This window comes from Oncorhynchus gorbuscha, linkage group LG08 (genome assembly GCF_021184085.1).
Source record: "Oncorhynchus gorbuscha isolate QuinsamMale2020 ecotype Even-year linkage group LG08, OgorEven_v1.0, whole genome shotgun sequence".
Taxonomy (NCBI): domain Eukaryota; kingdom Metazoa; phylum Chordata; class Actinopteri; order Salmoniformes; family Salmonidae; genus Oncorhynchus; species Oncorhynchus gorbuscha.
Window position 1 is genome coordinate 22,907,314 of NC_060180.1, and position 27,316 is coordinate 22,934,629.

General features: G+C 42.3%; 2 protein-coding genes across 4 annotated transcripts in view; both read left to right on the top strand.

Moving 5' to 3' along the window:
- Positions 1 to 2,628, top strand: part of prkn (parkin RBR E3 ubiquitin protein ligase) — a 96,385-nt gene extending 93,757 nt beyond the window's left edge. The window contains exons 10-12 of the mRNA XM_046358875.1: positions 158 to 244; positions 579 to 696; positions 2,410 to 2,628. Coding sequence (XP_046214831.1) covers positions 158 to 244; positions 579 to 696; positions 2,410 to 2,519 — 315 coding nt within the window. The 3' untranslated portion in view covers positions 2,520 to 2,628. The remainder of the gene's footprint in view (positions 1 to 157; positions 245 to 578; positions 697 to 2,409) is intronic.
- An 828-nt stretch (positions 2,629 to 3,456) lies between these two features.
- Positions 3,457 to 27,153, top strand: si:ch73-193i2.2 (transient receptor potential cation channel subfamily V member 5). Of its 3 annotated transcripts, none has more exons than XM_046358873.1 (21): positions 3,460 to 3,885; positions 4,144 to 4,285; positions 4,385 to 4,524; positions 4,657 to 4,743; positions 4,857 to 5,007; positions 5,111 to 5,272; positions 5,467 to 5,576; positions 5,700 to 5,823; positions 6,015 to 6,043; positions 6,171 to 6,274; positions 6,471 to 6,582; positions 8,048 to 8,218; positions 8,466 to 8,536; positions 8,668 to 8,835; positions 9,473 to 9,591; positions 9,741 to 9,945; positions 10,142 to 10,349; positions 10,488 to 10,573; positions 10,688 to 10,851; positions 11,289 to 11,361; positions 24,656 to 27,153. In XM_046358873.1, exons 1-21 carry the CDS (start codon positions 3,802 to 3,804, stop codon positions 24,669 to 24,671), a joined length of 2,526 nt encoding a protein of 841 aa, XP_046214829.1. In that variant the 5' UTR covers positions 3,460 to 3,801; the 3' UTR covers positions 24,672 to 27,153. The 3 variants fall into 3 exon arrangements, 2 of the variants coding, with proteins under 2 accessions (XP_046214829.1, XP_046214830.1); XM_046358874.1 differs by having other exon boundaries at positions 3,461 to 3,885; positions 6,171 to 6,262; XR_006839929.1 differs by lacking the exons at positions 11,289 to 11,361; positions 24,656 to 27,153 and having other exon boundaries at positions 3,457 to 3,885; positions 10,200 to 10,349; positions 10,688 to 10,743.
- Positions 27,154 to 27,316: the final 163 nt, after the last annotated feature.

The following is a 27,316-nucleotide window of genomic DNA, read 5'->3' on the forward strand; positions in this document are numbered from 1 at the left end:
TGATTGAACTATACCGATGTAAGCAAATTCATGGCTGGCGTCCATTGGAAAGGAAAGGGAGCCACTATAGAGTATTAAGAAGCATCCCAGTTCAGGTTTTCAGTGTGACTAAATGGGATCATATTATTAAGGCAACATTTTGTGTGTCTTCTTTCAGTTTGTGTTCTGCCGTGACTGTAAGGAAGGATTCCATGAGGGGGAATGTCATGTGAGGTCATCACCTGTCTCAGGAGGAGCCCTGCAGGTAACTGAGCCAATCAGCTGTGTGCTGCTCACTGTTGCACTGTCTCTGCTGCCCCCTACAGTCCACATGGCCAGCATTAGTATCTAAAAAGGCGACACTGAAACATATTTGTAATGGCTCATAATTCAGAGTTGTGAGTAAAGATTCATTTTGAGATATTATATGTTTGATGTATGACTCGAGTTTTAAAACATGCCACAAGATGGCATTCCTAAATCAACCAAATTTCAGCACACTATTCACTGTATCCACTCAAGAAATAAACCCCCAGTCTCTCACACCCCCACCCCTGGCCTGGTCTCTCTTTACTCTCTCCCTTGACCTCCCGCCCCAGGGTTATGTAGTGGACGAGGAGGCAGCTCTTCAGGCTCGGTGGGAGCAGGCCTCGCAGGAGACTATAGACGAGACCACCCGTCCATGTCCACATTGCAAGGTCCCAGTGGAAAAGAGTGGTAAGGCACTGCACATCCCTCCATCTCACTCCATCCATTTTCTGATCCTTATTCCAACATATACATACACTACCGGTCAAAAGTTTGGAAACACCTACTCATTCAAGGGTTTTTCTTTATTTTTTACTATTTTCTACATTGTAGAATAAAAGTGAAGACATCAACACTATGAAACCAAAAAAGTGTTAAACAAATCAAAATATATTTTATATTTGATATTCTTCAAATAACCAGCTTTACACAGGATTGGCATTCTGTCAACCAGCTTCATGAGGTTGTCACCTGGAATTAATTTCAATTAACAGGTGTGCCTTCTTAAAAGCTAAATTGTGGAATTTCTTTCCTTCTTAATGCGTTTGAACCAATCAGTTGTGTTGTGACAAGGTGGGGGGTATACAGAAGATAGCCCTATTTGGTAAAAGACCAAGTCCATATTAAGGCAAGAACAGATCAAATAAGCAAACAGTCCATCATTACTTTAAGTCATGAAGGTCAGTCAATCCGGAACATTTCAAGAACTTTGAAAGTTTCTTCAAGTGCAGTCGCAAAAACCATCAAGCGCTATGATGAAACTGAGGAACTGAGGAACGCCACAGGAATTGAAGACCCAGAGTTACCTCTGCTGTAGAGGAGAAATTCATCAGAGTTACGAGCCTCAGAAAATGGAGCTCAAATAAATGCTTCAGAGTTCAAGTAAGAGACACATCTCAACATCAACTGTTCAGAGAAGACTGGGTGATTCAGGCCTTCATGATCGAATTGCTGCAAAGAAACCACTACTAATGGACACCAATAAGAAGATGAGACTTGCTTGGGCCAAGAAACATGAGCAATGGACATTAGACCGGTAGAAATTTGTCCCTTGGTCTGGATTCCAAATTGGAGCTTTTTGGTCTTTGTGAGATGAGGTGTGGATGAACGGATGATCTCCGTATGTGTATTTCCCACCGTAGAGCATGGAGGAGGAGGTGTGATGGTGTGGTGGTGCTGTGCATTCTGCAGCGATACGCCATCCCATCTAGTTTGGGCTTAGTGGGACTATCATTTGTTTTTCAACAGGACAATGACCCAACACACCTCCAGGCTGTGTAAGGGCTATTTTTACCAAATAGGAGAGTGATGGAGTGCTGCATCAGATAACCTGTTCTCTCCAATCCCCCGACCTCAACCAAATTGAGATGGTTTTGGATGAGTCGGACTGCAGAGTGAAGGAAAAGCAGCCAACAAGTGCTCAGCATATGTGGGAACACCTTCAAGACTGTTGGAAAAGCATTCCAGGTGAAGCTGGTTGAGAGAATGCCAAGAGTGTGCAAAGCTGTCATCAAGGCAATGGGTGGCTATTTGAAGAATATCAAATAAAAAATATATTTGTTTAACACTTTTTTGGATACTGTATGATTCCATATGTGTTATTTCATAGTTTTGATGTCTTCACTTTTCTACAATGAAAGTAAAATAGTCAAAATAAAGAAAAACCATTGAATGAGTAGGTGTTCTAAAACTTTTGACTGGTACTGTATATGTTCTATATCTACATTGTTTTCGATATGCCCTTTATTTCTCCAACCCCTTAACCCCCCTCCCTCCGCAGTGGGAACAATACTGTATAATAGATTTCAAATCCTTTCATACATTGTCCTTTTCCCTTTTGCTTAGACTTCTCTTCTCCTTTTTGCTTGTCTGTAACGTTGTGTTTTTATACTGTGTTCCCAGGTGGCTGTATGCACATGGTGTGTCCCCGTGCCCAGTGTAAGTTTGAGTGGTGCTGGATCTGTCGTGTGGAGTGGAACAGGGAGTGTATGGGCAACCACTGGTTTGGCTGACTCTGAGACCTCAGAAAGGCCCTGCCGCCACTCAGGAATACGTGCCTGGGCCTGGAACGCAAAATCAATCATGTGTTTAAAAGACTCAATAAAGCTGTGCCCTGACCTATCACAATCTCTTAATCAATGACCTCATTTGCCTTCAGTCACATTAGATAAATGCACAATGGTTGTCCGGCTTTAACTGGACAATATAAAGGATTTACACTGCATTTTTTCCTTCTTGTCAAAGGTTGTCTCTGTGTGCATTGTACATCACAACCTTGTTATAAAGAATACAATGTTGTCTGTGTTTATATAATATATCCCATTTAGCTGACTTACGAGTCATGTGGGCGTACATTTGGCATACGAGTCGTCACGGGAATTGAACCCACTGTCCTGGCGTTGCAAGCGTCATGCTTTATCAACTGAGCTACAGCTGACCACTCTTTTAGTCTTTGTTACTTAATGGTCTGTTAGTCTTTTTTCCCCCCACCTGCTTTGTTGCCCTAGAGTGGACTTTAGCTTTTCGAACACCCCACCCTTCTTATGACATTATTGTGGCACCTGTCAGTCACATTGTTATGGCAACCACGTCCTGTCCAACTCTGAGCTGTCGCTGCATATGGCCAAGTCATGATGTTGTCATTTTGGATGCTTTAGCTAAGATAAAAAATCATATGAAAAGACCATTGGAATCCTATATCTACGCATGAAACTGGTTTGTCAAGAGTGGGGCCACTCGGTGATTACATGTACCTTAACAAGCCACAATACATCTGTACTGAGCACACACATAAGCTGATAAGAAGCCATAAACATGTCCACAGTTTCTCCAACATGTCTTAACAGCTCAGACAAACTCCAAAGCGGTTAAACATTAGAAGATAGGACCATTGCTTTGTCAGTGTCATCATTGTCAACTTTGACATAAAGGCTGTTGTGTAACAAACACATGAGTCAGAATGTACCATATTGTTCAGGTACAGTACTGCAGGTAGCTCACTAGTAAACAAACAGCTGGAAGGAAAAACAGTGACTGGGCCTGCAGAAGACTTTCCTTTTACCTGATATCCGCCTAACAACAATCCACTTCTCATCTCTCTGGATCACACGGCTTTAGCAGGTTCAGAGTCTACCGGAATATACCAACTCCCTGTGTTTTGAGTGAAAGCCTTTGTTTGGAAATAGCTGCTCATTGTAGAGTTACCGCACCTACACTGGTAGGCTGGTCGCAGTCATATTGGAGCTGTGTAGTTAAGAGCTTACAGAGAAGCCTTCAGGCCTGGAACACGGCAGGATGAGGAGACTGAACCGGGTTAGTGCCTCTGGCTGTTACAACCCTGCCATGGAGATGGAGATGACCGATGGAGTTGTCAACCAGGTGAGGAGAAAATGGCACTTTGACATTTACCAGTCTGCCTCTCAATGTCGTTATCTGTTGATATTTTTTCCATTTCTGGAGTAATCGGAAAACCTCTCAATACATTTTCAATGGTTACTAGGCTCCGAACTGTGTATGATTAGAGAGTAGTGGGTTACTATACTTCTTACTGGGTGATATATTTCAGAATTGGACATTTGAGTACATGCTATGATGCAGTTCTATGTACTGTCGTGTGATGTATGCGTGTCACTGCAGTCTGAACAGCAGCCAGTTGTTGGACGTGCGATCTCGAAGGCATCTGTGTCCAGTGCTGCGAGGGCAGCTGCCCAGTGGGCGTCATACACCTGCAGCCGCTGGAAACGAGCCTGCCGTCAGTATGTGAAGAGAAAACCCACAGGTACCATTGCAGATAAAACGCCAAACTCAAGGTACACCTAGATGAGAGTTCAAATACTCTGCACTCTATCAGGCTGTGTGATCACCTTCTTGTTTAAAGGGGAATTCTTTGAGACCATGTACAAAGGCTTGGCCTTGGATGAAGATGTCATAGATGGAGGAGACAAAAGCTTCCACCTCAATAAAAGACTGCTAGACCATTTCAGAGAACTGGCTTCCAGCAATCAGGACACTGATGAGGTGAGGGGTGGATGGCATTTACGTTGTAAAATGGGGCTAAAGGTATAGATAGATGTAAGATATATAGATTAGATGTGGTTTGATTGAAGGCTGGTGATGATTCATACAGTCAATAATATGGTTTGGTCATAGGTGGACCTTCAGTACCTGAGTGATGTAATCGCAGATGGAGCCGACCCCAACTCAACGGACCGATACGGACAAACTGTCTTGCATGAGGTGAGACTGAAGTCTTCACACGTCATCAAATGGCTCAAAGACCTTCTGTTGTGGCAGCATCGTTGTGAGTGAAGCCACTGTGTGTTCAAATGGGCTCCTCTGCCTGGTTCTAGATCTCGAGGGCGTGGAATGTGGACGTGATGCGTTTCTTCCTGGACAGGGGGGCTGATGTTCTGCGTCCTGACTCCTACGGGGTCACGCCCCTGCACGTGGCCGCAGCTCTGGACTACGAGGAGATGATCCACTTCTTGTTGGAGAGGAAAGGTCAGAGGTCAATTGTGTCTGTGTCACTTGTGTCTGTTACTTCTGTAGGTGAGGGATTTGAATGTGTCTTGTACTGTAGCTCACACATGCATGTCCTGTCTAGCCGACATTGGTGCTCAGACCAACATGGATCATCAGACACCTCTGCACTACGCTGCTAAGAATGACGCGGTGGGGGCAGTCAAGGTGCTGCTGCAGTATGGGGCAGACATCTCCGCGCGAGACTACAAAAGGAGAACCCCTCTACAACTGGCTGCCAACCTAGGTTCATACCTTTAATTGTATCTCTGGGTGTGCATTTCACACTCCATACTTTGTATTAGAATAAAACACAACTTTATTGTCCAAACACATGGAAATGTACCCTCCATCTCACCTTACAAATAGCTAAATTGCACATTACACAGTTATTGCTGTACTTGATTATGCTCCTTTTGTTGTACTCCTGTGTGTTTTCAGACAGGAGTGAGGCTGCACGGACACTAATGGAACTAGGGGCTGATGCTGGGGTAAAGGACTCTGATGGTCAGCTTTGCATCACCGCCATGATTGACAAGATGACCTCAGTGGTAAATATGCAGTACATGCTCCAATTGTATAGTTTGCCCTGACAATGTGCTAGTTGTTGTCATAGAGTGGGTTCTGTATGTGGTCATCCAATAGTATTGTTCAGCTCTCTTTGGTCTTGTCAGGCTCATTTGGCTCTGAACCAGTTCCATGTGACTGACCGGATGACCAGGCAGCAGTTCTACTACCTTCACCTGCTGGAGCCAGAGCCACCCTGCAAGCAGAATCCACCAGGACAGGGCTCACAAGGTTATAGTCTGAAACAAAATATATATGCTATTTACACAGAACAACATGTCCTATATGGCCAATGCTCCCACTAATAAAAATACACTCTGTTTAACCACCTAACTCAGTGGGTCAAACCATGCAACCGACTTGTAAACAATTTTTTTTTTTAAACTTGTGTGATCTCTCATTTCAATTTTTTTGTCTTCCAGAGGGTGTTGCCAGTGAGCCTACATCACCAGTATGTCCCACTCTTTAAGGCTAAACAAGCAAAATAAAGTGATAATGGATGAAAACTAAGTCAACTAATTTGATCATAATTGCGATATGAATTTCCCCCGAGAATTGTTCTCTCTCTCTCACCACAGCTGGAGTTCATTGTACACCAGGGGAAGTTGGATCTCATCATGCACCCTGTGGTTCTGAAGCTCATCAATGTCAAGTGGAAACTATATGGCAGGTCAGTTCATCGGTGAGAGAGACTTTTGCCAGACAGGAGTGGCAGGTGTGTCACCCCTCTTCCTCCTTCCAGTCTCATGCTCTGTCATAAATAAAATATACCATAGGCCCTAACCAGTTAGACACGTAGCTGAAGGGATCTACTGTTAATACAGTACTGAATGGTGGCTCAGTACTTCACTCTGAATAGTAAACTGGTGTCTCTGTAGGTTGGGGGCTTGGATACTCCTACTCCTTAACTTCCTGTTTATAGTCTCCTGGACGACCGTGGCCATCTCTGTGTCTGTCATCCGAACCGAGGAGCCTTATGTTTTCCCTGAGGTGAGAAAGTGAAGGACAGAGGGAACATATATATATATATATATATATATATATATATATATATATATACACAGTTGAAGTCGGAAGTTTACAGACACCTTAGCCAAATACATTTAAACCGTTTTTCACAATTCCTGACATTTAATTCTCGCAAAATCAGGATCACCACTTTATTTTAAGAATGGGAAATGTCAGAATAATAGTCGAGAGAATGATTTATTTCAGCTTTTATTTCTTTCATCACATTCCCAGTGGGTCAGAAGTTTACATACACTCAATTAGTATTTGGTATCATTGCCTTTAAAATGTTTAACTTGGGTCAAACGTTTCAGGTAGCCTTCCACAAGCTTTCCACAAAAAGTTGGGTGAATTTTGGCTCATTCCTACTGACAGAGCTGGTGTAACTGAGTCAGGTTTGTAGGCCTCCTTGCTCGCACACGCTTTTTCAGTTTTGCCCACACATTTTCAATGGGATTGAGGTCAGGGCTTTGTGATGGCCACGCCAATACCTTGACTTTGTTGTCTTTAAGCCATTTTGCCACAACTTTGGAAGTATGCTTGGGGTCATTGTCCATTTGGAAGACCCATTTGCGACCAAGCTTTAACATCTTGACTGATGTCTTGAGATGTTGCTTCAATATATCCACATAATGTTCCTCCCTCTTGATGCCATCTATTTTGTGAAGTGCACCAGTCCCTCCTGCAGCAAATCACCCCCACAACATGATGCTGCCACCCCCACAACATGATGCTGCCACCCCCGTGCTTCACGGTTGGGATGGTGTTCTTCGGTTTGCAAGCCTCCCCCTTTTTCCTCCAAACATAGCGATGGTCATTATGGCCCAGCAGTTCTATTTTTGTTTCATCAGACCAGAGGACATTTCTCCAAAAAGTATGATCTTTGTCCCCATGTGCAGCTGCAAACCGTACTCTGGCTTTTTTTTATGGCGGTTTTGGAGCAGTGGCTTCTTCCTTCCTGAGCAGCCTTTTATGTTATGTCGATAAAGGACTCTTTTGACTGTGGATATAGATACTTTTGTACCTGTTTACCCCAGCACCAAAACAAAGGTCCTTTGCTGTTGTTCTGGGATTGATTTGCACTTCTCGCACAAAAAGTACATTCATCTCTGTGGTTGAAAAAGGAGTTTTAATGACTCCAACCTAAGTGTATGTAAACTTCCGACTTCAACTGTATATATAGATAGATATGATTTTTTGTTTCATCAACTCTTCAGAATTACATTAAAAGTGTGATGTTTTAAGATTCACACACATTTCAGTCCTTCGTTTCGATCCACAATGAAATAATGTGAATATGAAGGTCAGAAGAATGTCACAGGTCATACAGATGTTTGGACATTGATGAAGTCATCGTGGACCCCGGGAAGAGTAGCTGTTGTGATTGTAACAGCTAATGAGGATCCAAATAAACAAATCTAAATATAAAAAGTATATTCACCTGCAGGACTGGTGGCGTGTGTTTGGGGTGGTGGTGGCTCTGGGGCTAACAGTGGTGGAGGTGGGCCGGGAAGTGGCAGAGATGATAGGCTCCAGCAGGAAGCTAAGGAGCTGGCAGAGTTGGTGTGAGCATCGCACCAACGATGACCTGCGCTGCACACACCCAATGTGGCCCGAGGTACAGCACCTTTTCTTACCCAGGAGACACACACAGACACACATATTTAGTGAAGTTTCTAGACCTGATCTAGGCTTACACAATTAAACAAAATAAATGTATTTTAAGATCTAAGGAAAAGTCCTCCTGACCCCAATACATTATTTTGGCAGTATGCCATTTGTAAGGCTACAGGTTGTTGTAATCCCCATTGAGAATGTGCAAATTGACATCTTCTTTAAAATAAAATTGTCTTCCTGCTTCAAAGGAAAAACATTTCTTGGAAGAGCAAATCAAGTTGATCCACCGTATGAAGGGAAACTACTTACAAGACCCCTGGTAAACACATTTGTGTTATATATGATACAGTACATCTCATATGGATATGTTGCAACTCTGGCCCTTTAATAATGCTCTTCCATTACCTAACTGGCAAGCAGACAATGGGATCTCATTTGGCTGTGTCACAGGAACATATTTGATTGGCTGGTGTACATACTGCTGATGGCTGTGTTCGGGATCCATGTGGCAGACATCTTCTTGCTTGGAGGAACACTGCGGGACTACAGCCTGCGCCTCTTCGCTGTGGTCATCATCTTCCTCTGGCTCCGGCTGATGAAACATGTCCGAGCCTTCAGGTGATCAGACTGTTGAAGAGTCCTCTTTTAGGGATCTTTTTTAAACTTTTTTTTTCACTTGTCTCCCTGAGGAAGTGCAAGGCATTCGTTCATTTTAGAGCACCAATCTTGTGGTGGAGAATAATGAATCTTTACTTCCCTTCCCCACCATTGATGACTGTTCTCTGGCACCCAATGGATCATGGAAGGGAACAATAGGTTCTGAGGAAAAAAACAAACAAAAAACACAACTGAAACTAAACCCAAAAGCCTGAGCTTCCCCCGTGAACAGTGCATTGTGTTCATGGGGCAGCTCAACAATAATAATGACACCTGGTCAACGTCCCTATAGGTACACCTGGAGTTATCAGGTTTCATGACAACAACACATGAATAGGGTGCCACAGGTGTCGCCCCCCCCCCCCTGTAGTCGGGGGTCATGACAACGAAGGAACTAGAGCTCATAGGCCCCCATATGGACATGGCTCTCATATCCAAAATACACATTTTTTAGAACAGCATGTCTGGATATTTCCAAACATAAAGTAGCCAAATACTAACCCACATTGAACTCATACAGCAGATCTTAGAGCCATTGCGTCTGAAAATTCAACAGCGTCACACCAATACCACAACCTTTGATCCTCATTCTGTACAGGGTTATGGGTCCTTTCATTGTCATGCTGGGGAAGATTGTGGGGGATGTGCTACGTTTCCTCTTCCTATATGCAGAGATCTTTATCCCTTACGCGTGTGCCTTCTGGATTATATTTGGAGGTACGTTGGGAGACAAACCATAAGATCATGCATATTTTATGAAACATACCCACAATATGACATGGCATATGCTACTGCAGCTGTCCTGGTGTGATACAAAATACACAAACAACTGTATTTACGGTCTGTCTGCGAACTGTCCTCCCCAGGTCAGGCGTCAATACCCAGTATGCGGACTGTACCCCAGCTGCTCTACAGCCTGTACCGCATCACTCTGGTGGACGAGTATGAGTTTAACGCCATGGTGGAGGTGGACTCGATCATGGCCCACTTCCTCTGTGGTACCTTTCTGGCTCTGTCCTCCATTCTGTGTGTCAACCTGATGATTGCCCTTCTCTCGGACACCTTCCAAAGGTACGGGCTGCTAAAATGATATTTGGCGAACTAGCAGATCAATAGTGTGCTGATCAGCCTTTACAGCTTACACTCGTGTGTGCTCAAGTACTGTATATTGTTTGTCTACGCCAGGTTTGCGTGTTTATCTACAAACAAACATATGACTCAGTATGCATCCGTCACTCTCAGCATCAGTATGTATCTCTTCTGTCAGGGTGTATGACAATGCACTGGCCAATGCAGTAATGCAGCAAGCAGCCATTATCCTGCAGGTGGAGGAATCCATGCCCCGTCTCTGCCGTTTCTATGACGACCAGCACATCCACCGCTTCTGTGCCCCTCTTGGGGAGTTATACGACGATGACATCAGAACTGACTCAAAGCGGCACGCTGAGCTGAAGACGATCACCACTCAGATCAAGGTGACTGGATGGGACATTCATCTTTAACACCTGCGTTGGAACTGTATGCCTTTATATATCTGTGTCTGCCTGCGGGTTGGTTTAGTTTAGGGAGGTAGAGTGCTTGTTTCTCTTTTTTACCTGTTTCCGACACTCCAGGAGACCCTAGATGAGTTCCTGGAGATCCAAAAAGAAGTGAATCCCCCCGAACAAGGACGACCTGATGAGAGTGACAGGGCCTCAGGGTAGGCACAGCACTGCCTCTCTTTTACCTGACTTTAGGAGTATGGAACAACTATGCTGTATTGTGGAATATTCCCAGGCTTGTGTCAAGATCTCTCTCTTCCTGTCTCTCCTAGGGAGAGGTGCTTCTCATTCCCTGTGCAGGGGGAACACCTGCAGACTCTGCAGAGGCTCCAGGTGGACCAGACCCAGCAGAGCCAGGACCTCAGTGCCCTGAGGGCAGACATGAAGAACCTGCAGGCCCTGATCCACCAACTGATCCAGTCCCAGACCAGCTCATGTCAGTATTATGTTGACCTCGTAAAGAACCTTCGATACAGGGTCTATACACTAAGACAGACCCGATAACTAGTCTAGTGCAGTCTGACTGGGTCAAAGACTAAACAAAGAGTAAAGTCCATTCAAATCCAGAGGGAGTGCATATTTGGATTAATAGTCTTTACACATGATGTAGTCATTTGAACTGACATCATGAATGACTCTGTCATTCAAATAAGAGAAGCTCTACCATATAATTAGAATCCATGGACTTTACTCTTTGTTTAGTCTTTGACCCAGTCAGACTGCACTTCACTAGTTCTATTTCTTTGAGGCCTACTATGATAACCTGTCCCTGTGCCTGCTTCGTCTGTGTATTTCTGTGTTAGAGTATAGCTATGTTTCACTGTCTCCTGTCTGTCCATAGCTGACAGATGACGTTATTTTGTCTCTGTGCAGGTGTGGGCTGTGGTGTGACTGTGAAGGCAGCAGAAAGCACTGGGTCAGAGCCCGTCGAAGCGCCACCATACAGGTGAGGTATCACTGGTTTAAGGCATCTTGGTTATCTTTAGTTTTCGTAACGGGTCGCCAAACGACCTATGGGGAACTCCATCCCCTTCACGCGATGTGATTGAGATGCTTAATATCAAAAGATGTTTACAGACACGCCACACCCTTACTGTACCCATGTGACCTGCCACTATAAAAGGCTGTATGGCATGACATACTGTATTTTCTTAATTCTCTCACCTTTGTGTTTTACATTACGAGATAACTATTAATCCCCTTCTAATTATTTTCTTACGGAATGACCTACTCTTGTTATTGTGCCTGCCCATAATCACTAACTTGTATTGCTTTTTGTCATGTTTTTCCATACTAGCTAGTACACAAATTAGTTTAGGGTCTATTCCTTTAACTCAGAAGTTAGCTCGTAGCTAGCTAGCTAAATTAGCCACACATAGTTACCGTAGCTAGTTAGCTTGTTGTACCTGTTGGCGCTTGTTGACTCGCAGTGTCATGCCAGTCCCCGCTTTACTTCCACACCAGCCCGTTGATCCAGCATTACCACTCCCTAGCTTGTGATTACGGAGCTCAGCGGTGCTGTAGGCTACCGGTCCTCGCTTGACTGAGTCCACCAACGCCGAGACTGACAGTCCACGCTTGACTACATACCTTGATACATATTTAGGCGGGAGTCTCGCCCCCGAAGCACGGTGGGTCAGAGCCAACGGTTACCTTTTTCTTGGAACACACTTCTCTTATGTGAAAGCCCTTTCTTTGTAAACTGATTCAGTGCTGTACATGGGATGTTGTTCCACTCATGTCAACCGTGTGAAAAACAACTCCCAGCCTCAGATGAGCACACACTTTGCATTCTTTGCTTGGGAGCTGAACATGTTCAAGGGGCAGGACAGAGTAGCAGCTCTTGCACTCACTGTCAGAAATTCAAACCAAGAGCATTGAAATCTCGACCTCTGGATTCTCATCAGATGAGTCTACTACACAGATGAATGATCATTCCAAACGCTCCAGGTGTAATGACAGGTCTCACTCCCCTTGTGATCTGCCGCCCAATAAACCTCAGCGCTCATCCGTGCTTGGGCACAAATCTCAACACACTGAGATGCGCACGGAGATTAATCCACTGGACAGTCGTATGGCAACCAATGAGTATGCCCTCGAGCAGCTACTTGCCAGGCTTCCCCTGCCGGTACCAAACCCAACCCCAACCTTGTTGAATCGGATGACGGTCGACCAAAAATATCGGAATGTTTTCGGAATGTTTAAGAGGGCAAACAAGAACCTCAACATGGAACATATACTTACTGCCATGGCGTCCACATCCAAGTTTGATGAATTCAGTTCTTCAAAGACTGAGACATCCATACTGTTGTTTAAATACTTTGTGCGTGAGCTCCAATGCTCTTTTTTGTAAAGGGGTGGATCAGCTTAATATTGCAGAAAGATGGATGGTTCCAACAATGTAATTGTCTGCATCATTTCCAAACCACCTTATCCTTTTTTGGTAAATATATATATATATATCCATATACATACACGTACATATCCATATGGATACATAAACATTCATATATCCAAATGCATACACAAACATTCATATATATATATATATATATATACATACACATACCTATATAGATATACTTACATTTTTTTTAGAATATACCTTTATTATTCCCTGCAAACCCTACCACCCTTCCCCCAATTGGAGTAAGCTAATAATCAATAACACTTTGGCTTCTACCTTCAGTTTATACATATTATACACATTTTACAGACACAATCTATTGTACAATAGTTATATTCTGTTTGTTTTTAGTCCTTCCTCTATTTCTGATGTCCATCCAGTTTGATTTCTATTTGTAACTGTAATATTTTACAACATTTCTGAACCTATATACACTTTACAGACCATATGTTTTACATGTGTTATCTTGTTATTAGTCCCACAATTGAGCTCCATTCAACTCCTCCCATCTATCGCTTAACACCATCCATTTTGGATTTCTATTTGCCATATATTTTTCAACTGTGTTGAGATGCTTCTCCAAAGTACTGAACCTTTCTACTCTCATAGCTTCTACATATTGTAAATTCAAGATAAACATTTTTGCAAAAATAATTATTATATTATTGATTGATCGACCATGGCTTTTCAAATCAGTATTGCTATCTGTAGCGTTAGTTCAAGGTAAATGTAGCAATTTTTCAGCCATTCCTGGACCCGTGACCAAAAACGAGCTACATATGGACAATACCAAAATAAATAATCGAATGACTCTGCCTCCTCACAGCAAAATCTGCAGAGCTGGGAAGATTGTATCCCCCATATATATAACATTCTATTGGTTGCAATAATTTTGTATAGTAATTTAAATGAAAAAATTCTAAGTTTTAAATCTGGCATTGTTTTGCGTGTCACACACACACACATATATATATATATATATATATATATATATATATATATATATATATATATATATATATAAGCCATGTGCCATGGAATGGGTACATCGAAAATCTTTTCCCAACTATTTTCCAATTTATATGGCACAGCTGTCCATTTTTTGGTCCTTAAATGAAATTGGTATGTGTTTTTATTTATTACAATTTTCTTTAACCATTTATGTTCTTTAATGCAGTTCCTTACTTTTTTACCCCTTCTACTTGCCTCTTCCATTTTTGTGGTAATGCTGCAATTAGTTGGTTGTAATTTTGGGTAGAGCGTGACATAACTCCACCAGTCCTATTTATGATATTATTCACGAACATTATACCTTTTTTAAACATTTCATCCAATTTTTATTTTTATTTTTGATCAATTAGTATATTTGAGTTTAACCACATATTTGTTGTATTATTTGTTCTGTATTTTCAGGTGTATTAAACTGAAATTGCAACCAACTTTCTAAGGCTTGTTTAAAGAATAACGATATTTTGAAGATTATTTCCTTGTCAAACAACCGAAAGTGAACAGTTGTAATCTGAATAAAGGGAAAAAGGCCATTCTTGAACATGGGGTGAGACATTCCTACCAATTTACTAGAGAACCAGTTTGGATTTAAGTATAACTTTTGTATGACTGATGACTTTAGTCTAATGCTTTAATATTTAATCATTTCTGACCTCCGAATTCATATTCGTTATTTAAATAGGCCTTTTCAATTTTGTCTGGCTTGCCGTTCCAAATCAAATTGAAGGTCACTAGGTGCAGGCAAAACCATAAGCAAATAGGTAAACTGTGATATGACTAAAGAGTTAATCAGGGTGATTTTTCCACAAATAAGGCAGGTATTTTCCTTTCCATGGTAGCAAAATCTTATGTATTTTTGCTAACTTTCTATAAAAATGCATTGGAGTGAGATCATTTCTTTCTTTTGGGATTTGTATACCGAGTATGTCCACATACCTGTCAGACCATTTTATTGGTCAACTACACAGTAATGTAAAATTTGCATTTTATTTTGTGATCCAATACGTAGTATAAGTACACTTATCATAATTTGGTTGTAATCCAGAGAGGTTAGCAAAAGTATCTAGATCCTCTGAGGCCGTGGAGGGATTCTAATTGTGGTTTTAAAATAAAACATGAATCATCAGCGTATTATGAGACGTTTGTATTTAAGCCACGGATTTCTAATCCCTTAATATTATTGTTGGATCTAATTTTAACAGCTAACATTTCGATGGCAATAATAAATAGATATGCCGATAGTGGAAAACCTTGTTTTACTCCTCTAGACAGTTTAAAAGTTTCTGAGATGTAGCCATTATTTACTATTTTACACATAGGGTTACTATACATAACTTTAACCCATTTTATAAGAGGTTCCCCAAAATTGAAATATTCTAGGCATTTATATATAAATTCCAGTCATACTTTATCAAAATCCTTTTCAAAATCAGCTATGAAAACCAGGCTAGTGTCCCCAATATTTCATAGTATTCTATTGTTTCCAGTACTTATCTTATATTATCTCCAATGTATCGTCCATGTAAAAAACCTGTCTGATTAGTCTACCATTTATACAGTGAGGGAAAAAAGTATTTGATCCCCTGCTGATTTTGTACGTTTGCCCACTGACGAAGAAATGATCAGTCTATAATGTTAATGGTAGGTTTATTTGAACATCTGAATGATTCAGAGGACAACTGGGTGAAAGTGTTGTGGTCAGATGAGACCAAAATGGAGCTCTTTGGCATCAACTCAACTCGCCGTGTTTGGAGCAGGAGGAATGCTGCCTATAACCCCAAGAACACCATCCCCACAGTCAAACATGGAGGGGGAAACATTATGCTTTGGGGGTGTTTTTCTGCTAAGGGGACAGGACAACTTCACCGCATCAAAGGGACAATGGACGGGGCCATGTACCGCCAAATCTTGGGTGAGAACCTCCTTCCCTCAGCCAGGGCATTGAACATGGGTTGTGGATGGGTATTCCAGCATGACAATGACCCAAAACACACGGCCAAGGCAACAAAGGAGTGGCTCAAGAAGAAGCACATTAAGGTCCTGGAGTGGCCTAGCCAGTCTCCAGACCTTAATCCCATAGAAAATCTGTGTAGGGAGCTGAAGGTTCGAGTTGCCAAACGTCAGCCTCGAAACCTTAATGATCTGCAAGGAGGGACAAAATCCCTCCTGAGATGTGTGCAAACTTGGTGGCCAACTACAATAAACATCTGACCTCTGTGATTGCCAACAAGGGTTTTGACACCAAGTACTAAGTCATGTTTTGTCAAATACTTATTTCCCTCATTAAAATGTAAATCAATTTATAACATTTTTGACATGCGTTTTTCTGGATTTTTGTTGTTGTTATTCTGTCTCAAATAAACCTACCATTAAAATTATAGACTGATCAGCAGGGCATCAAATACCTTTTCCCCCTCACTGTATAGGAGTGGTTAAAACATGCTAATAATGCCTCCAGTGGTTAAGGGCGCTGTACTGCAGCGCCAGCTGTGCCACCAGCGACTGGGTTCTCGCCCAGGCTCTGTCGTAACCGTGAGGTCCGTGGGGTGACGCACAATTGGTCTAGCAATCCCTACCGGGTTTGGCCGGTAGGGATATCCTTGTCTCATCGTGCACCAGCGACTCCTGTGGGCCGGGCGCAGTGCGCGCTAACCAAGGTTTCCAGGTGCACGGTGTACCCTCCGACACATTAGTGCGGAGCCGTGTTGGATGCGCGCTGTGTTAAGAAGCAGTATGGCTGGATGGGTTGTGTATCGGAGGACGCATGATTTTCAACCTTCGTCTCTCCCGAGCCCGTACGGGAGTTGTAGCGATGAGACAAGATAGTAGCTACTAAACAATTGGATACCACGAAATTGGGGAGAAAAACGGGGTCAAATTAATAAAATACAAATTAATAAAATACAAATAATAAACATGCTGATAATGGTAACTCATAATGGTCCTCTGAGTATATCAAAAAATGTTTGGTATAACACTGGTATGCCATCCCAACCTTAAAGGCTTTAATTGCATCAAGAAGTTCCTCCTCCTCTGTAATTTGGTTCACATGAGAATATCTGTACAGATGTTAATTTTACATACATTTTTTGGAAACAAATCCATACAATTAGCTTCGGTTAGTGGAGATGGAGGAGTCTGAAATGAAAACATATTCTTAAAGTAATTTTCTTCCTCTTTCAAAATATCATTGGCTCCATCATTTGTAACAAGTTTCGATAAAAACAAATTGGTAGCATTTCTTTATTGAAGATTGAAAAATAATTTGTTGCATTTTCCCCCATATTCCATCCAGTTCGCTTTATTAAATATATATATATATATATATATATATATATATATATATATATATATATATATATATATATATATATATATATATATATATATATATAATAGATATTGCACTGGATCTTTCTTGAATAAGTTCCTACATTTCTTCTTGTTTTTCCTCTAACTTATTCTGTGCCTCTATGGTACAGTATTTATTGCTATCTATCTGTTCTGTTAGTCCTTCAAATAAATACTGTATTATAGAGGCACAGAATCAATTATATATTTACTTTTGGTGCCAGAGAGAATGACTCTTTAATATGGACTCTTTTGATCTAAATGTATTTTGTTTTATAGATGAGTACTGAATTGCATTGCCTCTAAAGGCACATTTAAAAGTGTCCCATACAATAGGGGGATCTGCTGTACCTATGTTATGTCGAAAAAAATTCAGTTATAAATTATTCTGTCCTAGTTCTAAACAATTTATCATCTCGTAGGCTTTGCTTAAATTTCCAATATCCTCGCCCATGTGGAAATTCTGTAAGAGTATATGCCAATTATGCGATGATCCGACCGCATTCTGTCCCCTATCAACACTTTTTAAACTTATGGTGCCAGAGAGAATGACATAAGAAACTAATCTAGACGACAAGGCTTGATTAAGCCTCCGCCATGTATATCTCACTAGGTCAGGGTATTTAAGCCTCCATATATCCACTAATTCCAATATATCCATGACATTCATGATTTCCTTAAGTGCCTAAGGGTGATAGTTTGTAGTGTGATTTCCCTTACACTCCATAGAGGTATATAAAATCGTATTAAAATCTCCCACCTTAATAATAGAGTCTAGTGTTGCTTGTAGAGTTGATAAATTCTTATATCTATTTTCAAAGAAGCTTGGATCATCATTATTTGGACCGAATAAGTTAATAAGCCATATCTGTTAACTGTCCAATAACATTTAAAATAATCCATCTACCTTGATGATCTGTTTGGACAATTTGCACATTTGGATTTGAATTACTATTCATTAATACCATCACCCCTTTGCCCATGGGAGAAATATATTTCACCTCCCCCAGTCCTTTTCCCACAAAACTTCATCTAAAACTGTTGAATGAGTTTCCTGTAAACAATAGATATTATATTCCTTCTCTTTTAGCCAGGTAAATACTGATCGTCTTTTCTTATTATCTGCTAGGCCATTACAATTATAACTGGCTATACTTATTTCACCACTTACTATGGTAATGAGACACAACTTGCAATTCACTTTATCAAAATATATGTTTGTAAACATATCATTAAAAAGTAATATGATGATTGAGTGTCTATATAGCTGGACCATGATATTTGCATTGCTACTAAGTAAACCTCCAACTGGTCCCCACTATTCCACCCGCTAAAAGCCCTCCTCATCCCGAGTTGGGTTGTCATCCCATTGCCCAGCAGACCACCCCAGACCCCCCCGTATCCCATAGCCCTGAAGAGACTGGGATCCATCCTTCAAAAAGAGCACACAGTGCCACTCACAGAACAGAAGTAGACCAACCGCCAAATGCATTTCCATCGCCCTCACCTCCATTTGTATTATATGTAGCCATATAAATATATACAGTGGGGCAAAAAAGTATTTAGTCAGCCACCAATTGTGCAAGTTCTCCCACTTAAAAAGATGATAGAGGCCTGTAATTTTCATCATAGGTACACTTCAACTATGACAGACAACTGTATATATATATTTTTTTTAATCCTGTTTCTTATTTTCCATTATTAGCTATTAATATTTCTAGTAATGTAGGCAAAAGAAAGGTCTTGATTTATGAATGCATATACAGTTGCAGCTGAATGAGATGGCCTGCAAAACTGTGTAAAACAAAATGGGAGGAAATGGGGAGTTTTTATTAACCATTGTCACGTCCTAGATGATGGAGGTCAGATATACCCCCTTCCCCTGAAACATCCACAACACGGTCCCCCGTAGTGACCATATTCCCAAGCATCTCCATGCAGTCAGACCTTTGATTTTGTGCCACAATAATATGGCCCCTCTCTGAATGTCCGAGTGTGACCCCCTCCCCATGTGTTACTGCAGCCAGAACTGCCACTGCCTGGGTGGGGGCACCCCACCGGAATCCCCACCGGCTAGGTAAAAGGTTGTCAAGGTTCTCATTAGAAGCTTTGAGAAATTCATTGTATAGTATAGCTCTCCCTTTAGGGGGCTTTGGCTTTGCAGGACCAACCCTGCCAAGCAGGCTCAGAATGTTGAGGGGGCAGTGCTGCTCTAGGTCTCCGACCACATATTGGCTGTATACAGACTGCTTACAGCAGGCCCATAAAGCAGTTAGACTTGTCCTTAGTATCTGGGTCATTCATTCGGGTGGGTGTATAGGGTTGTGGACTGTTCCATCAATATAGGATCATAAATAAATTGATTAGATGTATAATTTATTTTAAAACACTGTTCCACCATGATAGGACAATAAATAAAGAAATAAGATGTATAAAAATGATATCCCTCATCTGAACAACATTGAAAGCTCTCTCACAACCCCTGCTCACAGCAATACATTGGTTCTGGGATATGCAACCATTTCCTTTCTCACTCAACACCACACTTTCCCAAACACCAAAGAAACACACACCACACCTCCCACACATTCTGTGCCTTCTGTTTACCGAGTTTTTATCTTTATCATGATGAATTAGTGATTTTGTGTTCCAATTAGTTATTGGATACAGCATTTTATGCCGTTCTGCATTTTCCTTTGGGAACTGATCATTCATGCCAATTTTCGTGCCAGCAAGTCTTTTTCCCAGGCTTTAAACCATTATTTTATCTTTAAAGAAAGTAAATTTGGCAACCATTGGGCATTCATACCTCTACCTTCTGTCCGAAACGGTGTACACGTTCTAGTTGGATTTTGTCAACAGCTTTGCGTGGGATCTGAAGCGCTGTAAGGAGGAACTCTCTAACTACACATTCAGGAACTTCTCCTTCTTTCTCTTGGATACCTGTAAATACCAGATTATCTCTCATGGATCTAGTCTGTATGTCAAGTAAAACTTCTCTCATACTGGTGTTCTCCTCTTTAAGTTCATTAACTTCGGTTTCAATCCCATGACTGTCTCTTTTAGCTTGTTTGTGTCTTTCTCCAATGTCACAGCTTTTTCGACACTCATCTAGAGAATTGCCTTCAACTCTTTTATATCCTCTCTGACTAGTTCAAGTATGCCCAGTTTGTCATTTATTGATTTTAGAAGAATGGTTTCAACCTTTACCATTCCCGGTGGTGAAAATATTAAGTTGTCTGAGTCTGTAGAAGAGTCACGTTTTCATTTTGAAATAGGTTCCCTTGTCTTACTCTCTGTCATGTTTGGGTGTTGCTTGTTTTCGTAGTATTTGTCGATACATTTCTCTAGTCTTAAGATTTGTTTTGTCTTGTTATCCAGATTGAAGGTTATCACCCACCAGATTGTGTAGTGCTAATATTTAGTCTAATTTACCGATATTGAATATTACGTTTTTATCTTGAGGTGTTCTACATAGTTACTCTCAGTCCACTACCTGGACTCTTAGACCTACCTCTATCAGCCCTCTCTCAGCCCTCCCAAATGACAGAACCCCTGCCATTCCAAGCATATGCACTCGCTTAGCTACAGTTCACGGTGCAGATGAGAATAGTTTTGCCCATTTTCCCCTGTAGGGACAAATAATTTGCTTCGCTTGTTATGCCTGCTACGCTCAGTCACAGTTCAGACCAAGAGCTGCCTAACAAATGATGCAGGGCATCTGATCGCTTCCTATGCAGGACACATGACAGCACTACTTCAGTCGCTAGGCTTAGCAATTCAGCAGCAATACTGGCCTTCTATCAGTAGGAGCTGCGGCCCACCTCCTCCAAGTGTCTAAGGAGGACAGAGAAGCACAGATGACGCTTCAGCGCCTCATTCCAAATCCTAGAATGCATCAGCCAGCAAACCATTACTCCAGTCCCAGGGCCCCAACTGGAATGCCAAGAAGCCAGGATCAGACTCACGCTGCACCTACTCAGGAGTGGAGGAACAGACACTCTCAGCCCTACCGAAGAGGTGGAGCACAGCGTCACCCAAGAGGCAGAGGCGAACCATATGCAAGCCATGTCCCCTCTGCACCAAAGCACGCAGAGCCTCGGTCCTGAGCTGGAAAAGGTCAATGGTTACGCACTCTAACACAAGGTTATGGACTACAATTTTGGTAGCGATCCCCACGTTTCAGGCGTGTCTTGAAAACAACAGCTTGCAACCTTGCTCAAAAGCAAACACTCAGTAATCTCCTTTAAAAAGCATGCAATTGAAGAGGTAGAGCCAGCGCAACAAAACTAATTCTGATTCTACTCAATCTATTTTCTGGTGCCAGAAAAGGGCGGAGACCTCCGTCTGGTCCTGGAACTAGAGTGCCTGAAAAGTCATCTTTCAGCGCTACAAAATGCTAACAATCAAAACCATCCTTCAGTTTGTACAACCAGGAAGATTGGTTCACCACAGTGGACCTGAAAGACGCATCATTTCATTTTCTACCCTTCAGCCTTTCACTTGCCCCTCACACTTTCACAAAGTGCATAAGCGCAGCGCTAGACCTACTTCGCCAAGCAGGAGTCAGCTTCCTGAACTACTTACATAATTGGCTAATATAGGGAGGGTCGCAAAGCCAAGCTTTGGCACACGCATCCATGGTCTCAGATCACATCTCTGAGTTGGGACTAATAAGGCACTTGGAAAAGACTTCTTTGGTCCCCACTCAGTGTGTGCACTTCCTGGGCTTGACACTGGACACTCAAGTCATGCGAGCAACACTCTCCAGAAATAGTGGCATCTTTGACAAATTGTCTTTCAACATTCAAACTGAGAAAACAGGTGATGTCACAAGAAGAGTAAGAGGCTACTAGCCCTCCTAGCTGCTGCAGTCCATGTTGTACCATTGGGCTTGCTCCACATTCGGCCAATAGAGCAGATGTACAACAGACACTATCTGTGTCCCAGAAGGGAAAAACACAAAAAGCTGGTAACATCAATGAGTTGCTGGAGAACAAAACAATGGTGGCGCCTAGCACTTCAAATTCCCAGTGGAGTTCTTCTAGTTGCAGTTCACAACCGGGTGATTTTGACCATAGACGCCTCCCTACAGGGATGGGGAGCAGTCTTGAACCAGTCAGGGGCCCTTGGTGTATGGTCAGCACCATGGAAAATGGCTCACATCACCGTACTGGAGCTCAAGGCGGTTGACCTTTTCACTCCGGCACTTCCTCCCAGTACTGAGAGGACAACATGTACTGATACGGACAGACACCACAACCGTGATTGCAAGCATCAACCGCCAGAGCGGACTGTGGTCCATGGAACTGCACCAGGTAGCAAGGGAGCTACTGCTTTGGGCAAACAGACACCTTACATCCCTCAGAACACCTGCTTGGGGTGGGGAATCAGGCAGCAGACCTCTCCAGAGACCCTCTTCCTTCAGACTGGAGGATACATCCTACAGTAGTGGAGATGATCTGGGCGCAATTTGGAAAGGCCACCACTGATCTGTTTGCATTGCAAGACTCAACCCATGTTCCTATGTGGTTCTCCACAAATGGTCCGGCAGGCCCAATTGGAGTCAATGCCCTATTACACAGATGGGCAAGTGGGCTGCTGTATGTGTTTCCACCAATTTCCTTGCTCCGTCAGGTCTTGGAAGATCAGTCTTGAGTGTGTCAATTCTACTTGGTTTTCAGACCTTGTACAGCTGACAACCTCCCACCATGGGGACTCCCTCTTCGAGTGGACCTCCTGTCACAAGCGAATGGCAAGCATTGGCACCCCAAACCCAGCATACTGAAGTTGTGGGAGTGGCACCTGAGTGTGACCACCTTGTAGCTGCAGGGTTGCTCTCCTTAATTGATACAGTTCAGGCAGCCAGGGCATCTTCTAACCCTGTATTCCTACAAGTGGAATGTGTTCAGGAAGTGGTGTGTCGACCATGCGGAATCGCCATCTTCCTGCCCAATTTCTGTCATTTTGATTTCCTCCAGGTTATAGCTACAGAAGAGTCCCCATCTACATTGATGCATCACCATAGGCACACCCTCTAGTATCACAATTCATGAAAGTAGCCCACAGGCTACAGCCCTGTCTTCACTTGAGATTAATGAGCTCTCAGTCAAGACTGCCTTTCTATTGGCTATTGTTTCAGCCAAGCATGTTAGATAATCACATGCACCTTCTACCCATCCTTCATGTCTCACTTTAGCAGAAGTTGGATCTCAGGCAGTGCTTCGGCCAAATCCAGCCTTCTTACTTAAGGTGCTTTCATCATCACATGCTAACCAGCCCTTGATCATAGTGGCATTTCACCTGCCTCCCCACTTCTCACAGGAGAGTCGTGAGTGGCATACACTTGTCCGGTTAGGGCATTGAGTGCTTCTCTTGCTGCAACAAGAAGTGTTTGTCAAACCTAACGCTTTGTGTGTTATGGGGAGAACACCAAAGGGCGCGCTGTCTCGAAGCAGAGACTGGCACGTTGCAGTCACAATCATACGCTGCAGCATGTAGACCAACTTTAGATGGCATAGTAGCACACTCCACCAGGGGTATGGCCACTTCATGGGCCCTGTTCAGAGGGGCCTCGCTGGACTATCCTGTGCTGTTGCAAGTTGGGCAACACCCATGACTTTCATGAGGTACTATAGACTCAATGTTCAATCCACACCATCAGTGGGCTCTGTGGTCCTGGACACTGCACGCTCTCTCAAACCAGATAAGTGAGCATACCATGAACCTTGTACATACTTACTTATCAACCATCAGTGAGATGGATGTTCTATTAAAAAAAAGCCTTTCCACTATTGGTGCTGTTGCCCCCAAATGAAGCCTCATGTTGTAAGTTCTAGCTTTCACCTTGCTTGTGTATATAGTTTTATATCACAGTTGAAATCCTGTGTTACCCTGTTGGGTAATTATATTCTGTTGCGTCCTGTGGTGGATACAAGGATGTCCCAGGGACTCATCTGGACTAAGTTAAATGGTGAGTTATCCCACTCTGTTGTCCGAACGACCTATTCGGTACAGCCTCTCCCATAGTTCGTTTGGCACCCGTTACGAAAATGAAAGAGAGCGTTGGGTTACGGATGTAACCTTGGTTCTCTGAGTATCGGGTGGCCAAGCTTTCATGTCGTTCCTCCACCTCCGTGAGATTTGAGTGACATAATAGACAGTATGTCATACCACACAGCCTTTTATAGTGACAGGTCACATGAGTACAGTAAGGGTGTGGCGTGACTGTAAACATCTTTTGATATTAAGCATCTCAATCACATCGGGTGAAGGGAAGGAGTTCCCCATAGGTGGTTTGGCAACCAAACATTCTACCAAGGTTACATCCGTAACCCATGTGTATGTAGAAACCCTTTGTTGTAAGCCTGTAATTGCATAGTGCACTCTGCAGATGGCCACAGGGTGTCTCAGCAGTGTCCAATTTGACATGTTTACTTTGAACTCATGAGTGTTGTCATATCCAATCTTTCAGGGCCTCAACAGGTTGACTCCTTGATGCTGAAGATGCTTGTAACCACAGAGACTGCACAAGCAACACGAGATCCAGGACCAGACAGCAAGGATGAAACCTTCTAACTAACATCTATCTCCTTATCAGTTTTTAGGTTATTCAGATAATTGATGGTATCTTATGGTATGACTACAATACATGCAGTATATGTTTGTTAATCTAATAGATGTGGTAAAGAGGTCAAATGGAAGCATATAAAACAACTCAATGTTTATATCCCAGGACAAATTAGCTAGCAACAGCAAACTAGCTAAATAGGACAAATTAACGTTAGCTAGCAACAACAGCAAGCTAACTAGCTAAATAGCCATACATGTTTAATGCTTTTCGAAGGGGTTGGCCACTACTATCCGAGAAATTGATCGTGACAACATTATCTCTGCCTTCGACTTGCAATTAAAAACCGATAAACGAATCTCTTGCACTGCTCTTGCAGTGCTAAAGAGTGGATACCTACTCAACTAAAGTGGAAAGTTTAGAGACAGTGGCCAATCTGACAGAAGGACGACTCCATGACCTGAAATACATTTCCTAAAAATGAAAACAGAATAACTCAAAAAATAAATTAAATGTGGGGGTCACAGGACTTGAAACTGGTGTGGAAGCGGGCAACCCAACTTCCTTCATGAGCCATCTTTTCTATGAACTGTTTGGGCAGGAGAAACTGGGTCCCATGCCGCTGATAAACATTGTGCATCGTACGTACGAGTCCTCTCCAGAACGGATCTTTTGTGTATGATTGTACAAATCCACAGTTTTGAAGTCAAATGACAAATTGTTCGCCTCACAGCGGATTCAGGGGCTCCGACCTATGCAAAGAAGAGGCTCAGCATCTAACCCGATCTGAGTGCTGAACTGCTGAAAAGAGGGCGAGCTACAACGAGGTGAGATTCCAGCTACGCAAGCTAAACCTGAGATGCGGCTTCATCCGCCATGCAAAACTCATTTTGAGCTTCGAGAATCCAACGCAGATGTTTTTTCCACTGCCAAGGAGGCTCAAGACTCCTTCGATAAGCACATTAAGGCCAACACACAAGGGGACGAGCCAACCAATTTTATTTTAGACTAACCGCAATTTGGTTGGCTCAATATTCAGGTATGCTATCCACACAAAATCACGTAGCCTAGCCTATGGCTGTGATGCTGCCCTCAGCATAAGACAATGATGAGGAGTGAATTGTTCACATGGTGGGGCGGGGTTCACTTCTCGTGGGGAATGACCAATGTGTGGGTTTCCCTGTGGGTCCAGCTTGTTTCACATCCATAGGCTTATTAAGAATACAGCTAACGATTAAGTCGTTAATATTACCTTTTTTTTTAAACAATGACAACACTAGCTATTCTCTCTTGGAATTTGAAAGGCCTAAACTCACCTATTAAATGTTTCAGCTGTCGATATCTTAGCAAGAAACCGTATCTATATATCAATTGTATATATAGCACATTTAGTATATGTAAAGACAAGATTATATCAAGAATAGTCTGATGGGTGACAATAGTAGCCTATCACCTGTGAATGATATATTATCACATGTGAATGATGCCCAGCATAAGGCAAGAAACAAAGCCTTTTTTTGGCGACTTTTTCTAATCATAGTCACACCTCATGGAGCCTATCCCATACGCCTATATGTTTTGATAAGGTTTGTTTCACAACTAAAGTGGCCAAATAAATTCTTAAAATTAAGATCATTAATCCACTTTACAAGGGGGGTAGAGCCTAACTGGCATACATTAGCAGCGAGTGTGTTTCATAAATGCACCTTTATCATATAAAAGCAGTACATGCATAATCACATTTGCGGTCACTTTTGATAATGGTGTTTTCCACTAATGGAACATTCACGCTTATAGCCTACTGCCATGTGCGCATTGCTGTACTTATAATGTGAAGAAATAGACTAATAGTTTATCATTCAAAGCTAAACGTTCTGATCTGTGTCGTCAGCCACATTGCGTAAAAAAAGTTTTTTTTGATGCTAGTGGTTGTATTAATTTGTGATCTATCGCATCCCACAACTGTTCCAGACTATGTTTTTTTCTTGCACAGAATATAATAGGTCAACTTTTGTACTATGGGGGATAGTAGATTGACATAGGCGAGTGTTTTTGCTGTTCGTTAGGCCTACTCATCTTGTTGGCTGACAAAAAGTAAATGTGGACAGTTCTTCCAATATCTTAAATATGCACCTCGCGCACCCCACGCAGTTGAGTCCCGATGTGTCTGTCTTCACTTGTAGCCTGTGAGAAAGACCGATCATGTGATGGTCTGTGAACTCTGTGAAACATTTATTTGGGTTGCAATTTCTGAGGATCGTAACTCTAATGAACTTATCTTCTGCAGCAGAGGTAACTCTGGGTCTTCCTTTCCTGTGGCGGTCCTCATGGGAGCTAGTTTCATCATAGTGCTTGATGGTTTTTGCAACTGCACCTGAATAAACTTTCAAAGTCTTTAAAAACTTCTGGATTGACTGACCTTCATGTCTTAAAGTAATAATGGACTGTCATTACTCTTTGCTTATTTGAGCTGTTCTTGCCCTAATATGGACTTGGTATTTTACCAAATAGGACTATCTTCCGTATACCAGCCCCACCTTGTCACAACAAACGCATTAAGGAAAG

Excerpts from the sequence above, each read along its gene's own strand:
- si:ch73-193i2.2 (XM_046358873.1), top strand. The coding sequence starts at position 3,802 with ATGAGGAGACTGAACCGGGTTAGTGCCTCTGGCTGTTACAACCCTGCC. Across the intron at positions 8,537-8,667 it reads AACTACTTACAAGACCCCTG|GAACATATTTGATTGGCTGG; the intron begins GTAAACACATTT and ends GCTGTGTCACAG. Across the intron at positions 10,574-10,687 it reads GAGAGTGACAGGGCCTCAGG|GGAGAGGTGCTTCTCATTCC; the intron begins GTAGGCACAGCA and ends TGTCTCTCCTAG.